At 37.0% G+C, this 20,968-nt stretch overlaps 1 protein-coding gene across 2 annotated transcripts in view; it reads right to left on the reverse strand.

Annotated features, from left to right (window-relative positions):
- Positions 1-841: 841 nt before the first annotated feature.
- LRRC4C (leucine rich repeat containing 4C) overlaps positions 842-20,968 on the reverse strand; it is a 94,667-nt gene continuing 74,540 nt past the window's right edge. For both annotated transcript variants that reach the window (XM_072865167.1, XM_072865166.1), the window contains exon 2: positions 842-2,800. In XM_072865167.1, coding sequence (XP_072721268.1) covers positions 842-2,758 — 1,917 coding nt within the window. In that variant the 5' untranslated portion in view covers positions 2,759-2,800. The remainder of the gene's footprint in view (positions 2,801-20,968) is intronic.

Below are 20,968 nucleotides of genomic sequence, written 5' to 3' on the forward strand. Positions count from 1 at the left end.
AAACTATGTTATTCTTCAGTAATGATCCAAAATGGTTTAATTATTCTCTTTAAAGTGATTGTGTTTTGGACCATCACAGCAGAATATCGTAAGAATTTTAACAAACTCTTGATGTTTAAAGCCACACTAGAAATGAGCTATATCCAAGTACAGAAAAAAACAATATTTTATTTATAATCTTAGTTTAGTGTTTGAACTACAAATTCTGGTTCTAGAATTGTTTAAAAGATCATGGGTTTTATAGGTTTTCACAAGTAAATTAATTTCTTGGGTGTTTTTTTTTTTTTTCTTCTAGTTTTTCACAGAATGGTGCTTTCGGTAAATACAGAGCAAATCATTACATGGGAAAAAAAAAAGTTTTGCTTGTTTGTTTTTCTCACTTGTAAAGTTGCTGTTATTATTCCATTCTCTATTGAATAATTTCAAAAAGGGCATGAGAAAACAAAAGAAAAAAAGAGAAAAAGTGACAAAATAGACTGAATCTCACCACTAGAATTGACCATAAAAATTCCCAAAGCATAACAGAATTCTTACAAAATTTCCTAGACCAGTTCTTTTAGGGAATCAAGATCTCCTATGAAAAATATGGCAAATGGGAATCAGGGTAGGTTGGGGAGGAAAAAGGGAACGAGGAGGGTAAATAAGTGCAGCAAAAACAGGTTCTGAGGAATACACATAATTTTGTCTGCTTTAGATCACAATAGAATTTTTAATAAATAAATTTCTTTTTCTTTGTAAAGACACTTTTTTGAAACAGTAGATTTAGCCCAGTCATTTGTGTCATTTGTTTTATAAACCATCTTTTGTTGTCCCACCCCCACCCCATAATGTCATAAATGTTTTAGATTTGAGTCTCTTGTACATTGTCTTTTGAGTTCATTCGGATCAATAACGGTTCATGCACTGAACTGTGTATTGAATTTATTGTGTTAACTGTTGTTGTGTGGTTGAAAGGAGACTTATAAGAGTTATAGTGATTTAGGTGCTCATGCTCTATTGCTGGCATGGGCAAGTGACTCTCTATGGGTGTGTCACCTGTAAGCTCATCATCCACATTAATGATCTCTACAGTCCGTGTTGGAGCATGATGGTTCTGCCGGTGATGCTGTTTCCTCATTTTGTAGAAAATTACCAGCATCACAGCAGCCATGAGAGTGATAGCCACAAAACAACCAATTATGATTTTGGTAGTCTTCATAACCTCATCTATTCCCGGGATCCCGTTGTTTGTGTCCGTCACAGGAATGGTGAACGTTTTTTCTGTTGATCTTGTGCTCTGTGGAGTGAGTGAGGTTGTCATGTTAGTGGTCTCCCAGTTGGTAACTGGTGTGGGCCCAACCTGCTCTGTGGTCTGTGCCTCATCCTGAGAAGGTTCCACAGTCTCTACTGTGACAGTTGAAAAGTACGTGTAACCAGGGTTATCCAGGGCAGTCACATTCAGTGTGGCAGAAGCTGTGGTATTCCCAACAGAGTTACTCACCATGCATGTATACAAACCCGTGTCTTGCACAGTTACCTTTGTAAAATTTAATGTGCCATCACTGAGCACAGCAATCCGAACTCTGTATGCCCCATGCGTCATAACAGATCCATTTGGAGTAATCCAAGACACAGAAGTCAGGGAGGTTGATGCCCGGCATTTCATCTCTGCAGCCATGCCTTCTGTGACGTTGAGGTCTGCTGGTGGCTCCACTATGACTGGAGCATAACATGTGAAGTAATTCAGGTCCAGCTCACCAATGTACCTTCCTTTTAAACTGGGAGGTGTGTGGCAACGGGCACAGCATGCAGTATTCGAGGGTGCCTTGTCTTTAATCCACCAGCTGAGCCAAAGGATATCACAGTTGCAGTTCCAAGGATTGTGATGCAAGTGGATCCTTTCTAGGCGGAGTGGTGTGAACAGGTCATGAGGCAGTAGTGTTAGATTGTTGTGTGCCAGATTGATCTCTACAAGTGACTGAAGATTATCAAAAGCATTCCTTTCTATCACTTGAATCTGGGACTGTATCATCCACAATTTCTGAAGATGCATTAACCCTTGGAAGGAACCTGGCCGGATGGCAGTCAGGTGATTCCCAGAAAGATCTAACTCATCCAGTTTTACAAGTGGGGTGAGGTTAGGAATCTCTCGAAGATTGCACATGGCAAGGTTCAAATACCTCAAGTTGGACAGACCTTCAAAGGCACCTTCTGAGATGTATGAAAGCCTTTTCAATTCCCCCAAATCCAGTCTCCGGAGAGAAGGGATTCTGTTAAAAGCATAAGAAGGGATGCTTTCAATGGGGTTGTTTCTCAACCACAGTTCCTTCAGTTTTGACAAGTATACAAAAGCCCCATTTGGGATAGTGGTCAGACGATTGTCAAAGAGTTCCAAAGTGTTGAGATTGGCCAGACCATTGAAAGCCCCTATTTCAATTGTTCTGATGTGATTCCTACTGAGCTGCAGGATTTCTAGGTGCCTCAGATGCTTGAAGCTATTAACTTTAATGATTTGGATCTGGTTCTCATGGAGATTGAGTAACCGGGTGTTGGTGGAGATGCCGTCTGGCACGTCTCTCAGATTTTTCCGTACACAAATCACTTTACTGAACTGGTTGCTGCAGGAGCAGACAGAAGGGCAAGTTTGAGCCCTCACTAGACCAGCCACCACAAGAAGCTGAAGAGCCAACAGCACCACAAGCAGGGGGTCAAATAGGGCCCTGTTAAACCTAGGACCTATCATTATCTGCTGTGGATGTAAGGTCATCTTGTTCAACATTCATAATTTATTTGGTGTTGGTCCTTCTGGAGTTTGAATAGCCTGAAAGAAAGAAAGAAGGGAGGAGGAGAACATTAAATTAATCTCAAATATTTAAGTGTGCTCTCTAAACAAAGATTTCTCAAGTCCTTTCAGTCAACTCTACCAATTTCATGAAACTCTGTAGCGAGAATAGCTACAGAAATTATAGTATTTTGTTTCCTGTACAGCTATGTATGTCAGCTATAATTGGCAGTGAGATAAGAAAAAGCCAGACACTAGCTTTTCCTGCTGATTCCAATGTATAATGCATGTAGCTGGATGGTAGATAAGTTCAACCACAGTGGATACCTAAAAGAAATGTTCTGTCTCAGGGGGAGAGTTGAAAGAAGTGACAAGGGCCTCAAAAGGCAAAAATGAGTAAGACAGGAATCATCAGAATATTCAAGGTGTTCACCTTCTTGACACATTATAAGACAAGACAACAGATAATATGAAGAGCAACTGGAGACTCCTGTTTTGTATGGGTGAAAATCTTTGTCTATACAAATGTGATTCCTGCATCAGAGTTTAACTAGAAGTAAAGCCTTTCATACTGAATGTAGCAGGTCATGCAAATGTCAGGGCAAGATCTTGCCTATTTCAAATTAAAAACAAAATACAAAAGAAACATGCTGAGCATCAATTCTTCCCTACCGTTAAACAGCATCATCCAATTTCATGAGATTTCCTTCTCAATTCTTTTGTTTGGCACCAGCAGCAAAGAAACACTCATTAGTAAATGTGTGCTGAACACAGAAATAAGAATAGCCATTTAAATGCTGAAAAATATCTCTGTAGCTTCAGGATTGGCAGTTTCGTTGGCACCTCCAAAAAAATCCTACAGATCTTACTGTAAGGGGAAAAAAGACCTTTACACTACAGACCTTTACACTACTACCATTTTAAGAATTTCAGTACTGATTCATTTGTGGTAGCTCTTAAAGCCCCCAGCCCTCAGTTCATTTTCAATCTGCTGCTCAGTGCAAAGTCCATCTGCTGTAGAGATTAATGAAATTTCCTATAAATCACCCAAAAGTGAAGTCTTATAAATTACAGCAAGCTTAAAGCATATTTATAAGCTAGAGCACCCAGATGCATAATACATGTATTCAGTAAAACAAAACACTATAAGGCAATGGTTTTCCACTCCAGGCTCCAAATTGTCAAATTGTCAATTGTCAAAAAAGCTATCTTTCTTTGAAAAAAAAAAGGGGGGGGGGAAATGTATTAACCTGCATCTCACAGCAATTCATTTAATGAATGTTTTTCTAATTATATATACAGACAATGTGTTTTTGAGAATTAATTTCTGCATTTTAAAAAAACTTGTTATACTGGTTCAGAGCTAGCAAGCGTTCTCATCTCACTTCTTTTAATAATTTACTGCAGAGAAAGCCAATATAATGGTTAAAAACCTGTGAATGGGAATTAGAAAGTCTGGGCTGTATCTGCTTGTTTGATCTGCTCTGTAAGTGCTATTTATAAAACATCATTCTTGTCATGAAAGATTCATGAAACTAATGTGTTTTGCAACCTTGAGCAGGTCACTCAAGTTCTCTCTCTGTGGTTTACAATTCTGTCATATGACTCTGGAGAACCCTGTGGCTGTAGTGTTAGAAATTACTGCTCCCATCTCTCCATCCCTTCCCTCTGCCAACAACTGTACTTCTGAACATTGGCTTCATGGGTTTAGGATAGACTAGACTAGATGAGGGGTGGCTGCTGTACACATCTTCCTTTTTACTGCAGGCTTACAAGGTCACTTATTTCTTCAGAGGTGCTGAACACAATATATGGAGAAACACTCTCAAACTAATCACTAAAATTCAAGATCCCTTACATCAAACATCCAACTGTAGTAAAACTATCTGCAAAAAGGGGGTGAAAAGGACCTGGCTCCCAACTTTCTTACACTGTCATGAAGAAGAATCTGCCCGTTGTGGTCAAAAGAATTGTATCAATGAGTCTAATATCAATTTATTTTAGTTAAGATCTGTCATCCATGAATTTTGCTGTTGAATAGTAATTAACCATCTTCTGTGATAGTGAATGTGATTGTACTAGCATTTTTGTTTGTCGCTAGTTGTTTTTTTTATTCAGTAGACCTGTCTTTTCTTTCTCATTTTTTAAATTCTTCTAAAACTTATCCCCTAAGGACTTGGACTGAATAATGAATTCCATTAACAAGTAATAAAAGAGATACAGAAACACACCAAACCAATTATTTTACCATTGCACTGGTGCAATGTTCTTGTCCTCACTGGAACTGAGATGAAAACTCAGCCCGCTACATCCAGCTTCAGAGCTGCCAGTTATCCTTGTATGGCTGGTGTGGCACCAGGAGCACACGTGGGTTGTAGAGATACAGGGATCTTCTGTGTTCTATCTCAGACCCATTCACTATTAAAGACCAGCTTTGCAAGATGCCATATGGTTTCTCTACCTTTCTTTTTGCTGCTTTCCGCTCTCATTCTTGTATCCTCGATATCTTGAAGGAGCAGGAAAACTATGGGATTTGTAGACCAAGAAAGTATAAGAAAAATAAAAAAGGTCATGAGAGAGCGAGTGCCCTCAACATCAGCCAGTGTATACATAAATTCCCTTCAGTTGCTTCTTTACCAGCCTCAATAAAGCTGATGATGCCAAACCATGCTGCAAGCACTCCAAGGCACTTCCCTCCTGTTCCGACTTCCTGCGCCTGATGGTATCTCCCACCATTCCCTTCACCTACTCCTTTATCCAGCAAATCTTCCCTTTCCATCACTATACATATGCTCCATGGGTAAAAAAAAAAAGATAAAAACATTTTACTTGAATACAGTACTTCATTATAACAAATAAATTATCCAGTTATGAGACTGATTAGCAAAAATTGTTCAACCCAAAGCAAAATGTTTCCATGTCTCAGTTGCAAAAAGATTTTTAAAACAAATGCTTTTGGTTTATTTTCTTAAAATAAATTCCCTATATTCCTCCTGGGTTTGGTTATTTACTCAAACCATGAATCAGTCACATAGAAGAGCTCTCTCCTTGTGCTGACAGCCAAAATTGCCCGTGGCTTTTACATTTACCTTTTTCCCCAGTCCTGTGCTAGGGATGCCTCAATCAAACATATGCCTCAGAACTATGATCTATCAAAGACCCTCAGGGAATTCTGCAACCTTCAGGTTTACGCAAAATTCAAATCTGTGTATACTTCAAATACAAGCTTGGTCACTGGCTACTTATTAGCTGCTCCGAGTGTATAATTTTGAAGACAGGATCACCATTTTGTGAGATGTGGATGGAAAGTTCTAGATATGTTTTCATATATGTTGGTGTGTTTGATTTTTTCTGTGTCTAAGCTGTATCTTGTTTAATATATAAATACAGAAGATCTATATTGCCATTCTTCTGGACCATTTTCTGGGAGGCAGTGAGAGAAGATCTTAGCTTTTGTAACCACCATTTGATTTAACTTTGGATTTGTTTACATTACTAAACTTTTTTCCCTCTTCTTTATTAATACAGGAAGCAAAATGCAGTATTTAGCATAAGACCACACTAACTGGGCTTGGTGCTGCTAAAGTGCAGGGGAGTTGATGATTCAAAAAAGCCACCAGGACCAGCAGAAAATATGCTAGGGAAAGGCAATGCCTTGCAAGTCCTCACTTCCAACTGGTGAGCTTTGCATGGGCCTAACATACTGGAGTGAGATTCCTGGTGGCAGTAGGAATGTATTAAAAAGGTCCTTTCTTTTATACTGGTGGTTTTCCACAGCTCAGAGCTTAAGTATTCAGGAAGTCTTGGTATAGTCATTTCAGATCAGGGTAATTTTAAATCATAAATACGCTGGAAAAAAATTAGGCAGCACAAAAACACAGTGGAAAATTCATTTAAAGCCTTGAAGAACATTATGGAAATATTTTAATGGGCTTTACATAAAGACCCATCTGGAACTCTGTACTAGAGTGATTTGCTATTCAGTATCTGTCTATTATGCTAGAGACATATGAAGGTTTAGCTTTATAAATCCTCACATGGAACACAGACCATCAACCAGCTTCTTTAGTCTTTGCTGACAACTCTTTGTCTTCTAAGCGATTTTTTTTTCCCTTCTTTTTTCTAGTACCAAGATATCAACTCTATGGTCAATTCAATAACACTGGTGCCCTCTGCTGTATAGATTTATAATGTAGTTTAAAATGTTAAGAATTTCCTTACTGCACATTCAGTTCCCCAGACACTGTACAATTATTAAATCATGACCTTAAGTCTGTCTGTGGCATTGCTCTAATTACCAAAGCATATATCATCTGTCATTTTAGTACAGTAATGTATATTCTCTTTGTGGCCATGGAGACATACATATACATATATGGAGAGTTATATTTTTGTTTTCTATTTCCACAGAACTCAAAAAGTCTTTTTTCAAATTGACATTTGATATGTGTGTTCTCCTCTCTATAGCTTATCTGATACTTAGTCTCGATCTACTATACATTTTTCTTTGAGCAAAAAGCATTACCCTCTTAAGATCCAATGCAGAAGACAAAGCAAGGAATGACAAAGCTAATCGACCTCTGCAGATATGCACAGTGCAGCTTTCCTTAGGGAGAGCTTGAAGGATGTAGTAGTTATGCTATTGAAAGGTAACTTTGCCAAACGTGTATGCAGAGATGTCTTCCTTACGGGTATTGTAAAGGAACGTGCAATTCATTTTTCTATTTTTTTGTAATTAGGCCTTAGGCCTGATGTGCTTTGATCTGACTTTGTTATTTTACCAGGAGAAAGTGACTATACTCCTCTGATCTCTGAAGGATTTTCCTGTAACAATGGGCTTTGATTACAAAACAGAACTTCTACACCATTCCCAAGGATCTGCCTAATGAGGCACGGCAGGTGGCAAAGGTATTTTCCCAAGTTCCAGTGACCTTTAGCTGGATCACTGGCAGTTTAGTTGCAGTTGGTAACTCATACTTAGCTTTCTGTCTAGTCTGTGGGTCTATGAATAATGGTCTCAGCATTGGAGCAGGGCAGTGCAAAGGCCATGGCTTTATCCCAATATATGGTTTATGATACAGTATGATCTAACACACTTTGGTTGGTGCTGTACATCTGTCATTAAAAAATGAGATGTGATGATGTATGTCACTGCATTGGAAATATAGACAGAATCTATCAGATATCAGGTGATTAAACTATCACAGTAAAATTAAACCATCACGAGTACATCACAGTTAAATCTCAACTAAAGCACAGTTAAATAATCACCTCTCCCTCAGCCATGTGCCAAAAATTTCAGGATAAGGAGCATTCAGATTACTTTTTACAACTTTTTTCAAGGTGACAAATGTGTGGATGCATTCAGAAAATGCACCTTTGCTTCACTTTATATAGCACAGTTATGTATGCTGTACATCACACCCTTTTAAAGAGGTTTTTGAGAGAAAAAGGCTTTGCAAAGATATCTGCATTTTTTAGTAAACAAGCCACTCTACAGTTGCAAATTAAATGGCAGATTTCCAAACATATGAAGAGGAGCTAGGTGCATCAAGCAGCTAATTATGCTGGGAAGTCTCTTCCGGTAATATCAGCACCAGAGAATTGAAAATAGCTTCTGTATGGAACAGAGCATGGAGTACAGCAATAAAAATAGGTCTAAATCCCAGGATGGCCTTATGCAGAAGTGACTCTTTTGACTCTCTTTTCTGGAACTGTGAATGGTCTCAGGGCCTGAGACTAATCCCCTTTTGGCAGCAATGCCAGCAGAGAAAGCCAAGGGAATTTCAGTGTAGAGACCAGGCGACAAGCACACAATCTGTTTAAGCTCCACAAAATACTGAAACACATGAGAGTAAATCCTTGTCCCAGAATAGAGACTGAACTGTGGGCAGGGAGGTCCATCGGGGCCAGAAATCCAACATCTACTCTGCAAATGCTTCTGTAGCCTCAGATGCACGTCCCCATATGGCTGTGAAGGGTTGGGCTGATAGAACCACATTGCTAGGGATTCACTAACCATACCCTCCTGCTCCCCTCCCTGCCTTTTGTGTCCTTTCCACCTGGCTGAACCCCCGAGGACTAGAGCTTTCAGTTCAAGAGAAGTACAAACACTTTGCATGCTGTTCCCTGCCCATATACAGTACAAGGACACCATTCTTTTTCTCCATTGAATGTCTTTGCCACCAACAAAGGAACACATGCTATGTTCTTAATGGAGCATTACAACAATCATCATGCAAAATCAGTAAAATGGGTTACAGTAGATCTCATATCTCTCTCTTCCTAATTTTATTTTTTATTTTTCTCATGGATTGGCTCCTGTGCGTGGTGTTTGTTTGTTTGTTTTTTTAAATGGACTGTTTTATAGTGAAAACCCATCACTACACCTATATAGCTGTGTATCTTTTCCTGCATTCTTAAAAATCAGTTTTCCCTTTTCACTGCTATAGGACTTTAAAAGTCTCAACAACAGTTTAGGGAGCCATTGCAATAATGTTTAAAAACCTGGGAGGTTTCAAAGCCCAGCAGCTTTTATCTGTTTGGTTTTTATTTTATTTTCAGTTAAATACAGTGGAGGCCAAAGAGGGCTAGACATGCAGCCCTGCAATACAAACTCATTACTCATGAGACCAGATAAATCAAAACACTCACAATGCAAATTATTCTCCTCTTTGCATGTTTCCCTGTTTTGCTCTGGGACATAGTCAGGGTTTTCTATGGTCCCTTAAAGCATGTAAGTGTAGGAGGCAGAGTGGGTATTGCTATACCACAGATACTTCCTGGTTCTCTTCTGCAAGCCTTTTAAGACTCAGCTGAATCACTAAGACACTGACCTGAAAGACCTAAATATGATTGGACACATTCAATCCTCCTGAATCACCATTGATTTCAGGGGAGTTCAATCAAGGATGAATTTGATCCAGTCTGCCTTTTTCTTCTTTTCTTTCATTTTGTTATACAGAAAACAGCTTTATTTCGCACCCCTCATTTTCCAGCATGATTCCATGTTTCCTCTCCCATGTCTTCCTAAGGTTTAAAATTTTCTCCTTAACTTCAGGTAACAGAAATGAGCATGAAATAGACATTTTTAAAATGAGAATTTTACTGTGCATTGGTCCAGACAAAAATATTTGCATTTTAGCTGGAAATTAAGAGATTTCACAGAGTTTTAAACTAAATCAGTCTGGTATATCCCTTTTTTAATAAGTATTCTTTTACTCTCAACCATCATTTGCACATTGTATCTTCATACAACTCATAATATTTGCTAATTTTATAGGAAAATCATAGGAAACATCAGACAATATGTAATGGATATTTCTTTAGGACATACTTATTTTTATTAAGAGGAACTATTTGGCTTCTTTATTGACCTTTCCCTGGATGGCACTCAAAGGGTGCAGAGGACAAAACAGTCCTAATCCCTCTGTTCAGACTGCTCACAGTGGTACGAATAGGAGCAATCTATGAACTATTCACAATGAACTAACTTAATTCTTTCATAAAAGCCACCACAATACAGCTTGGTACTAGTTCACCCAGAAACATTCTAGAAATTTAAGTGGAATTAACTTCTAAAGTGGGTTAATTATATTGCATTAAATCTTTGTGTGGACACTCTTATTTAGAATTTAATTTAAGCTAAATTGAATCAAGGCCACTGTAATTTCAATTAGGAGTGTCCATAAAAGAATGTAATGTAGTTTAGCTAGTCCCTTTTTAAAGTTAATTTGGATTCATCTTCTTGAGACCCCATGTAGACATTAGGAACTTTTGTTCTGTATTGACTTGGGCTCGATTCAAACCAATTACGTAAAGGTAAAAAGGTTTTCTACCTTATCACTGATCCCTTGGGTTATTCAAGTCCCATTTTGCTCTTCTCACTTCACTAATTCAGTTGATAAAACACAGTTTCTCTGAACCTTTTTTGTTTGTTTCATCTTCATTTTTCTGGATAGATATTTATGTAGGGGAAACAGGCAAGTGTACAGAATAAATTTTACAATAGCCCTGGTAACAAAATTCTCTTAATTACAACAGCATATCACTACATCTCATGTGCCAACCATGATATAAGGGGAAGTCATACAAGCACCTTCAGGATTTCACTATCTTATGCCAGAAATACCTCAGTGAGCAACAATTAAACTGCAGTATAACTATTGAAAGGATGTTTTCTTAATCCCTTTTTGGTTTATTATCAAAGCAAAATCACAGATCCCCATTCAGAAGGCATCTGTGAACCACAACAAAATTATTATAAAAACAACCCTTAATAAAAAATTATATGATGTTCTAAAGCACTGCTCCAAAACAACGTAATTTTCACTCCTCTCACACTGGGGTCATTATTTTGAAACACTGCAGTATTTCTTTGTTTTTAGCAGACTAGTAGTGATTTAAGACAACATCTATTTAAAGGTACTACAGTGATACTTCATTTGAAACAAACTAGTTTTGGTCTGGTAGAATATTATCATTTTTTTTTTACATGGAAGCATTAAATTGTATAAATTAACATCGTTTTCAACAGCATACTATGGGATTTCAAACCAGCAGGCAAAAATCTGCAGGTTGACTATATGAAATATTAAAATGTTGTGTCTTTTAAAAGATGCAAAGGCAAAAAAGTGCAAGGCTGACGGAATCCAAGATGTTAGCCCCAATGCCTTCCAAAATTTTCTCCCTACTCACAAGCTATAAAAATAGATGTAGGGAATGTCAGATCAGAACACCACATAGTCTAAGAATGTATATACAAATGTAGCCAGTACAATGAAGAGCAACAAAAAAAATTGGCAATTTTTCCAAATGCATTTTGTAATATGCAAAACAGAGGAGACTGAGGGATGAAAGGGAATTATATTACAGCAGCCATGCAAAATCTGCACCAATGCTTTTTGGGGTATGAATTAAAATAGGTATTTGCCTAAATACTTCTATGCCATAATGCTGTGTCGAGAAAGGTGTTTTCCTTTTTTAAGGTCTGAATTATTTGATATTGAGTTGGAGAAGTGTTTGATAGGTATTTCATAACCTTGGTAACCATAGGCTGTATTGCTAATATGCATTATTCTAAAATACCTTCTGGGAGAAACATACCCAGCTAATAACATATTAAAGCACCAGAGTTCATTTTGCATCATTGCATTTGTAGTGGCTAACTGAGTCCAAATTACTCCCTCATTCTGTTAATAAACAGAAAGACAAAGAGAAAAATAGACATGAGATAAAAAGTTAAGGCTGCAAATAGCCTTGAGTCTGGCAAATGATGGTTAAACTTCTTGTCCTTGGTAACTATGGAAACCCCTTAAGGTAAGAGTGGAAGACGGGTATTTTGTGGTCTGCAATTTACACGCTGTTTATTTAATTATGAAGGAATATGAAACTGTTAGGGGCAATGAAATTATCATACTGTGATAGTGTGTTGAGAGAAAAAAATAGGTACAGAGAAATATAAGAAGTTAATTTTTTGGAAAATTACTTGTTTTAGGACTTCTATGAAACTGCAGCACATTGTTTTTTATGTGGTGTTTATGTGGTGAGATTTGTGGTGGTTTTTTTTCCAAAAGGGTGTGAGGAGCCAAAATTAGTAATACGACATTTTGCCATAATATGCCTCAGTAGATTCATAGTAATTATGTCCATTCTATGCCTCATGAACAAAACCAAGGTCAGGGTGTATTTCAGTTAAACCCTAGGTGTTACCAAAGTGCAGCACAGCCAGAATAGCAAGCACATTATTACTAGATCTATCACTGTTGGGCAATGAATAGGTCACAGGTGCTCTTGCATACAGTATTTGTACACCTTTAAATATTACAAGTGGGAAAATATTTCAATTCAATTTAGGAGGCAGCTAGTGAAATAAAATTAAGAGTGAAACTATGTGAGGACTCAGGAGGACTATAACAACTACTTACAAGTATTTTCCTGGATCTGAACAACAAACTTTGACCTGATACTTCTGTTGTTGGGAGTTGCATGAACGTAGGTGTCCCAGAGCCCTTTGCATACAATAGGAGTTTTGGCAACAATCCATCCTTGCTTGGATCACCTTAATAAGATGTCAGACATAAATACAACCTCGCAAGGCCTCTGGAAAGGAGACAGGTAATATTCTAGTTTATGGCTGAAGAAACTGAAGCAATAATGGATTACATCGGTTGGCAAAATTTAGCATGTGTCTATATGACACTTTGCAAACATGAGCTTCACACTCCATGCTGACTAGATGCAATGCATGTTGCTCCAAATGATAGCCATGTAGCAACTCTTAGCTTGTTGCTGACCCCAAGCTAATGTGCCTCACAGTGCTGCTCCAGCCTGGCTCTAAGAGCACAAAAACAGAGTCTGCACCTGAGCAGAGCATGGATGAATCTTGCTTACAGCAGCCCACAAGAGTCCAAATGGATATGCTGTAATGAAAGGTGTCAGCAGCAGAGGCAGGACAGGGACCCAAAACTCCTGAATTACATTTCCACCAGAATGTGGACTTTATGTACGTACTAAAGGGTGTGATCAAGTTTTAGAAGACCAACATGCCATGACATTTAAAACTAAGTTTGATTAAATATTAGAAAATATTCTGTCCTATTCTACAGATTCCTGTATTACTCTTCTTATCATAGTATTTGTACACCTTTTACATAGTACACATAGTTTTTAAATTGATAAATATAAATTTATGCGATGGAATCTCTCCTCTATGTAGGCTGTTTATAGCCTGATTACTGAAATCACTGGCCAAATTCAAAGTATTATTACATCAATATGAAATTCATATCAGATCCAGGAAAGCTGGCATATACTTCTTTAGCAAATGATCGTTTTCACTGAAGTGCTGTTTATCTGCTTCAAGTTAACCAACAGGATACAATGTCCCGTATCAGCAGTGCTGGCCTGTTTGTTCAGCTGTTCAGACTCTGGAGTGCTGATACAGTATTCTATGTTCATAAGCCCACCACAGACTTCCATTTTTAACTAGATCCATGACAGAAAATCATGGGTAAAAATTGACTCGTACAGAAACCAAAGGGAGTTTTGTGTTTGATTTCACTGGAGTCAGGACTCCATCTCATATGTCAATAAGAATTTGCTATACAGAGCCAACTGCAGATTATTGTTGATGCAAGCACTAGGGCTTTGATGCCATTCTTTTAAGATAGTTTTCAGGGAGATGAAAATTTAATTTTCAATTAATTAAAACTGTCACATAACATAAAAGGAAAAGTAGTAACTGAGACAGCTAAAAAGTTCATGTATGTGAAAGCGTGCTATGAAACAAAAGTAATGTAATATTTAAAAATGTCAAGATATTAACATATTGGATTATTAAAAAATTCCAAGAAGTTACTCTGCTACTTTAAAAATGTATAGCAAGAGAGTGAATCCATGGTTCAAAAAAAATTTGAAAATTATCTGTCCAAAGTAGAATAAAGTTGATAACTGATGTTATTCAAGGATATAAATATGCCTGTTTGCAGTAAAGCTTTCCATTACTGTATTGACTTGTATAGCAATACAAATATATTTATCACAGACAGCAGTGATATGACAGCAGATATTAATGAGGATGTCCAACATCTGCCATTGTGAAAGGCTGTTTTCAGTTTCTTACAACTTTGTAAAATTTTAACCATTTACAGATGAAATGTTCCATGCTAGGGATATACCTATAGTATAGGTATAGTTGAAAGTTAGTCAGACTTAGTCTGAAAGTTGTACAGACATAGTCTGAAAGTTGTACAGACACACTCAAAGCAACTTTAAAGGAGCTGTCATACCTTATGGTAACAAATAGTTACAAAAAAAGAACATTACTGATAAAAACCCAAGTACTGAATTCAGGTTGTTTTCTTCATTCGGTACATTGAAAGACACAGAGTTACTATGGGAAAAATATGATCTGGTTATATAGTTAAAGATAGTATCAAAACACAAAGCAGCCAATGAAGCTTGCATTCAAATACATGTATCTATGCATCGTATATATGCATATATATATGTATATATGCATAGGTATACCTAAAACACTTTGTAAAATTTAGTTCAACACTATGTCTAAAAAAACTATTTGTTTCCTGTCAGGAAAATAGTTTCTGAATTTTTAAATTCTAACTACTGCTCCAGCCTGAGCACATAAAAAATATAGTTGAATGACAAAAGTGCTAGTGTATCCAGATTTCTCTGGCTGAGAACTGTTTCCTGGATTCTTATCTATACTCTCTACTCCAGAATAATGCATGAGGATAAGTACATTAAGTATTTTCAGGCAGTCATTAGCAGGGGGCCATGAAAACACTTCAAGTGGACCAATACATTGATAATGCAGCCCTCCCATCTGAAGACTTTTGGCATCATCAGGCACTCTATTACCAGAGTATTTCACACCAGTTCCATGTGGTTGTGGACTGCTAAGAACAATGAAAAATGTGTTAATGTTGCATATAAATACTGACACTGTATAGTATATATATCCCCGGCACTGCTCTGCCTTACAGACCTACATCACATAGTAGACCATTTAGTCTGAAAGATTACATAATTAATTGTAGAGTAGATTTTGCTATTTGCCTGATATTTCTAGCTATATCTACTTGTGCAAGCATGCCTAATGGCAGGTATTACCAAGTAATTGGCTGTCAACATCTACCCTTGATCTGCAAGAATGATTTTAAAACCTAGGTTCAAGCATCTTGGGAAAAACACCTTAATTTCTTTACTCAAATTACTTTCCATATGCTAAACACTTAAGAAAGCTCAGGAAGTGACAGATGTAATAACAGCAGCTAGAACCAGCGTAGACTACAGAGAGTTATGTCTCACATTCTTCACACAGAAGCACAGAGCTCTCCTCTACTAGACCTGATTTCTGGACTGGGATCTAAATCTCAGAGGATTTCATGGAAGACAGGAGAGCTTCTGGGTATTAGAGATAAGGAGCATGCACAGGTTTAAGAAATTCCTCTAATACTGCAGCCACAGATCTAAACCTAAGCTATCACTATCAGGGAGGGGATGATGGAAAAAAAAAAATTTATATGTGAGCTCTTTTATGGCTCTGAGGAGGAAAAAAAAAGTGATATACATAGCACATTCCTGTGGCCTCTTTTCTTTATAATTCTTTCCATTCCAGAAGTGTGAAGGCAATCTTTTTCTCTGTAGTTCTATAGAAATTGGCTGAATTTAGTCTCAGATGGGATAAACTGGCATTGCTCCATTCAAGTCAATGAAAGCAGAATGATTTTTATTCCAGCTGAAGTTTGTGATCCTTGTTACCCTCTAAACTAGACTGATCCTTTATTGAGGAATATCAGGAGGTTCAGATAGCCAATTGCTATGAAAATGCAGCTTTTATAAAATAGGCTTCAAATGGTAAAGATAAGAAAAATGCTTTTGTTTTAACTGTGTAATAAAGAAGATCTCTCTTCTGATTGCTGAAATGCTGAAAGAATGGTAATCGTACATTAAGAATGGATTTAGTTTTAGTTCTTAAAAAATAAACTTTCCTTTTCCTAAATAATAAGTTCTCTCCTTTCTTTTTCTCTTTTTTCTTCCTTAGTACCATGAAATATAGGATTGCAAGGGTAGCTATGAAATAAAACCGGCAGACATACCCCACAATGAATGAAGAGAGGTCCTTATCTCTGACCTTTATAATGTGTTATGTCTGGTGTACATGGGATTTAGGAGGTTTTACATTGACTAATAGATGGTAATAGCTTACAGTTATATACTGACTTTTATCTAGCAGTTTCTCTGTAAGCTTTAAATCCTACATTGACAAATAACATATATATATGTGTATATATATATCAGAATTACCTTATTCTCCACTGAAATCTAGCTATTTCTGGAAAGAAACATAGCAGGTTTTTTATAGTTTACCATGTTATATCAAGAAATACTGAAGACTGCTATCTTCAACTGAACTCAAAGGCAAACTTTAGAAATGCGGGGTATATATCTATGCTCAAATTTGACATACAACAAAAATTAGGGTAAACTTCCCTACTGTTTTGGAAAGTGCATTTTCGAAAGAAGGTTTGACTCCAAGTGGAGTGGATTTCTCATTCACATGTATCATGTTAGAGAACAGTATTTCTGTCAGAACAGCACTAGAGCACTGCTGTAATATTAGCTTGGAAGAACAATCTGCTTTTATGGAATTGCTAAAACAGCTTCTTGCAACTCTCTTGTCTTGGTCAGCAGATACAACGGGTCTTTTTCAGGACAGAAAGCTAGGTATCCAATGTGAGCAGACTAGTATTCCACATCCTTTAGTCAACAGTAACATATGCGTACTGATAATCTGTCTATCAGTATTTGCAGAAGCATGTGCTAGACAGTCTCTCTTTTCACTGACATTTGTCTTGAGTGAGCCGGGGCATGAGAGATTACTTGGGAAAGAGTTAGCCATGAATTACCTTACCTCTTCTTAAAAGTGAAGACAAATACTGCAAGAGAGTAGCCATCATCTGGTGGGATCTATAAACATTCAGTATCTGCTGTTTAGACTGCCTTCAGCAACTGCTGCTTCTTTTCTTACTTAAAACAGGTAACAAATTAATGCTCAGTGGAAAATACTGGGATTTAAAGTCCTCTCTATAGGTAACCACAAGAACAAGAGAGAAAAGCTATATTAAAATCTTACCGTAATTCTTTACAGCTGTTTGAGGGTGGAGAGTTTACTGCTGCTCCACAAAGCATCCCAGCAATGTAACCTGCAAGACTGCAGTATACTGCAGTCAGCAGAAGCACCTAACAGTGTCTCCTTAATGCATAAAAGCAGGATAGCAAGTAGCACCTTTCAATTTAATTAAGGGTCTGCCAGGAACTTACAAACTTCATTTTTGCTTCTTAAAGAGTACTAAATCCTCCTTTTAAAATTTCATTTACCTGCAGTCTGGTGTCCAAGTTGTCAGCAATTTTTTTTTCCTTAAGTATAGTACAAATTGCTAAGTCATTTCAAAATTATACAGCAGCAAAAAGAACAGATTTTTTCTTTTAATGGTTTGGGGTGCTTTTCTTCTCACCAGGATACCTCACATTTATACTAAATACAGCTTCATTTTTCAAAATGAAATTTAACAAGCAGTACTTAAGAGTGAGAAAGGCACTTACTAGACCATATTCAATTGCTCTTCACTGCTGTTCTTTATCTCCCAATTTTTACTGAAAGGCAAAGTAAGAACATCCTAGGGACTGAGAGGAATAATTTCATTAGTGATTGCTGAACAGACAATGCAGACACAGCAGACAGTATACCTGAAAGTTGGTATAGGGCTACTACTGTCCCTTCTTGAAATTCTGATTCTCAGGCTATTGACTCAAGGATTTTGAACACAGGTTTGCTGCACCTTCCTTGCAGACTGCAAGGAATAATGGCCAATTCTGCTTGCAACAGAAACACTTTCACTTAATTTCTCTCTATATATTGTGGATGCAAGGTCTATAGCTGGACACAAACTCCAAAGGGATCGCTATTGATTAGTTTGGGCATTCAGTCTTTCCTTTCTCTCATACGTTAGTATGAACTAGCAAATCTATCCCAGGGAGTTGCCTTGTGAAGACCTTGTGCCTTATGAAGGTCGTTGGCCATGCCACTCTGCCCATTACATGGTGGCGCAATCATCAATAACATGAATACAATTCAAAGATCCAGACTTCATACAACTAAAGTAACATGACTCTTTGTCCCCCTCAGAAAAAAGTTCTCTTTTCTGAACGCACACTGAATTTTGCTACCTTGGAATTTATTTTTTTTTTTTTAATGGGAAGTTTCAAATTCAACTTAGTGCATGAAGATCAAGTCATTCAACACAGAATTATAGTTATGGATGCTGAGCCAGTGCTCTGTAGCATGAAGAATGCCTGTAGAAAGTCCTGACTGTGCTGTAATAGTGTTTACTGTCAAAAATAAAATTCACAGGCCAGATCCACAGCTTGTATAAATCAGTGTAGCTTCACTGGCACAGGATCTGGCTCACTGCATCCATTTAGATACTTTCTCAAACTCCCGATCCTACATTTTTATCCAAGTGCTGGTGACAGACAACTGAGGGTGAATGGACTTACACTTAAGAAAAACAACAAGAAGAAGAAAGGTTACCACCTCTCTTTGTTCACTGTTAATGAACAAGAATGAAGATTAGTTTTTTTAATATCTGGTAATTAGTTCATTGTATACTTATGAAAATTATATCTAATGCAGTATTTCTCAAAAATGTTTGAACTTAATCAACAGCAGGGTCAAAAAAATTCCCTACAACTTTTTGTGTCTCTGTCCTTTACAATGACTATTGGATTTCTGTCACAAGAAATAAACAAAAGGAGGTTTCTAGGAGGTGTGCATGATGGTTATGAGGAATTCAGTGTTTGATACATGAGAGTCTTCTCTCTGGAATGAAGACATTAAAGGGTGTAGAGTGAAAGTATTTAAATTCCATTTTTAACTCCTCTCCTGATGAATTATGACTTGCCAAAGCCGTACCATAATTAACAAACAAATTCAGAATCACTACTCAAACATCCCAAGTTCAAGCTTTATTTTTTTTTGTCTAACCAATGTTGTCTTCTCAATAGTATTAAATCCACCTTAGGTTTACTTTCATGATCAGGTACTAAATGATCAGTTGTTTTGAACTGTAGAAATCAAATGAATCACTTGATCTCCCCTATTTGCCCAGTCAGCTCACTCAAGGATAACTCATGTGCCGTTGACCAATAAAGTGATTAAGAGGATTTCAAAAGGGAAATTGGGATGATTGCTTCTACGTGTTTCTATTACATTGCTGTTTGCCACTTGTCCCTTCAGGCAAATGCCATACCCCTTACCAGTATCACATTCTCTTATGCAATATGCAGAAATCTCACCTTTCTGTTTAAAGTTACAGATCTATCTTAAACACGAGTTAACAATGTATATTGGAGAAGATCACAGCCTTCCATTATCTTGAATGTTTGATCTTAATGAGGCCTGACAGCACTTTAACTGAGTTAGAACAAAGTGTATAAAACTATCAGGACTGTATTAGAAAACAGTATCCATAATCTTTGATGTTTGATTCCTTTCTTACTCATACAAAGACAAGTATGAGCTAATAGAATTTTCTTGTTACTCAAAGCAGCTGGTTGCAAAATCTGGAAACTGCAAAAAGGCTTTGCCCAAAGATTGTACTTCAAAAATTATTCTATAACTGATTGAAGACCTGAAGTTTATTGTCCAAAATGCATTTAAAAGTGCAATTTTGATATAGTTTACAGTATAACTCAAAATGTTGGAGTAGGAAGAAAATTATTCATACTCACTTAATAGGGTAGAACTCTAGGTTTTCTGGACATGAAAATGGCTTTTGTCCAAACAAGACACTCTTTCAGGGATTTTTTTTTCCTTATACTTGCCTACAGGTAGTATCAGATACCTGATGAACCTGAGCAATGCTAAAGATCAATCTTTACAAGTTAAACATAAACATGTTATGGAAAAACAGAATTAAAACTTGTGTTTTGTAAGCAGTTTAGAGATTATTTACCCTATCACTTGTTCACTCACAGCAAAGCTGAGTGGTGTGTGCGACATTTGCCATTAGTTGCTACTCATTGGTGAAGAAAATAGTCCTGTGCCACAGCTAATGGAGTTATTCCTGTAATACATGTAGCAGAACTTTTGTGCTGCAATACTGAAGATTATAAATTTACACCCCGCTGCTGAAAGATGCTGGGGGGGTCATTACTCAGTCTCAGCTGAAGCTGATTTGATCTTGAAACTCAGCAGAGTATCTTCCTGACTCAAGATCATAGAGTTATACAGTCTTTCTCAATAAAGGGTCAGATTAAAAAAAAAGAAAGAAAGAAAAAAAAGCAGCTCATCTCAGTTAATTACTACAGCCATATTTGGCTCATTAATGCCATTGACTCATGTGGTGTGAAAAAAACAACTGAAAAGGTTGCACCCCAGCAAACTAAACATGAAAAATGCTCTTTTGTAATTATGAATGAAATAGAATCATTGATTTATGGTTAATTATTCCTTTGAGAATTCCTTTGAGAATATTTGCCCCTTATAACTTAAGGGGTAAACAGGTACACAATGCAAAAAACATAGGGCTTGCCAGAAAAAAAAAAAATTAATTAGAAGCATATTTTCTTTTTAAGTTGCCTTCTTTTTATTCTTTTTTTTTGTTTTTTTCTTCAACTCCT

This window comes from Ciconia boyciana, chromosome 6, assembly GCF_034638445.1.
Source record: "Ciconia boyciana chromosome 6, ASM3463844v1, whole genome shotgun sequence".
Lineage (NCBI taxonomy): Eukaryota > Metazoa > Chordata > Aves > Ciconiiformes > Ciconiidae > Ciconia > Ciconia boyciana.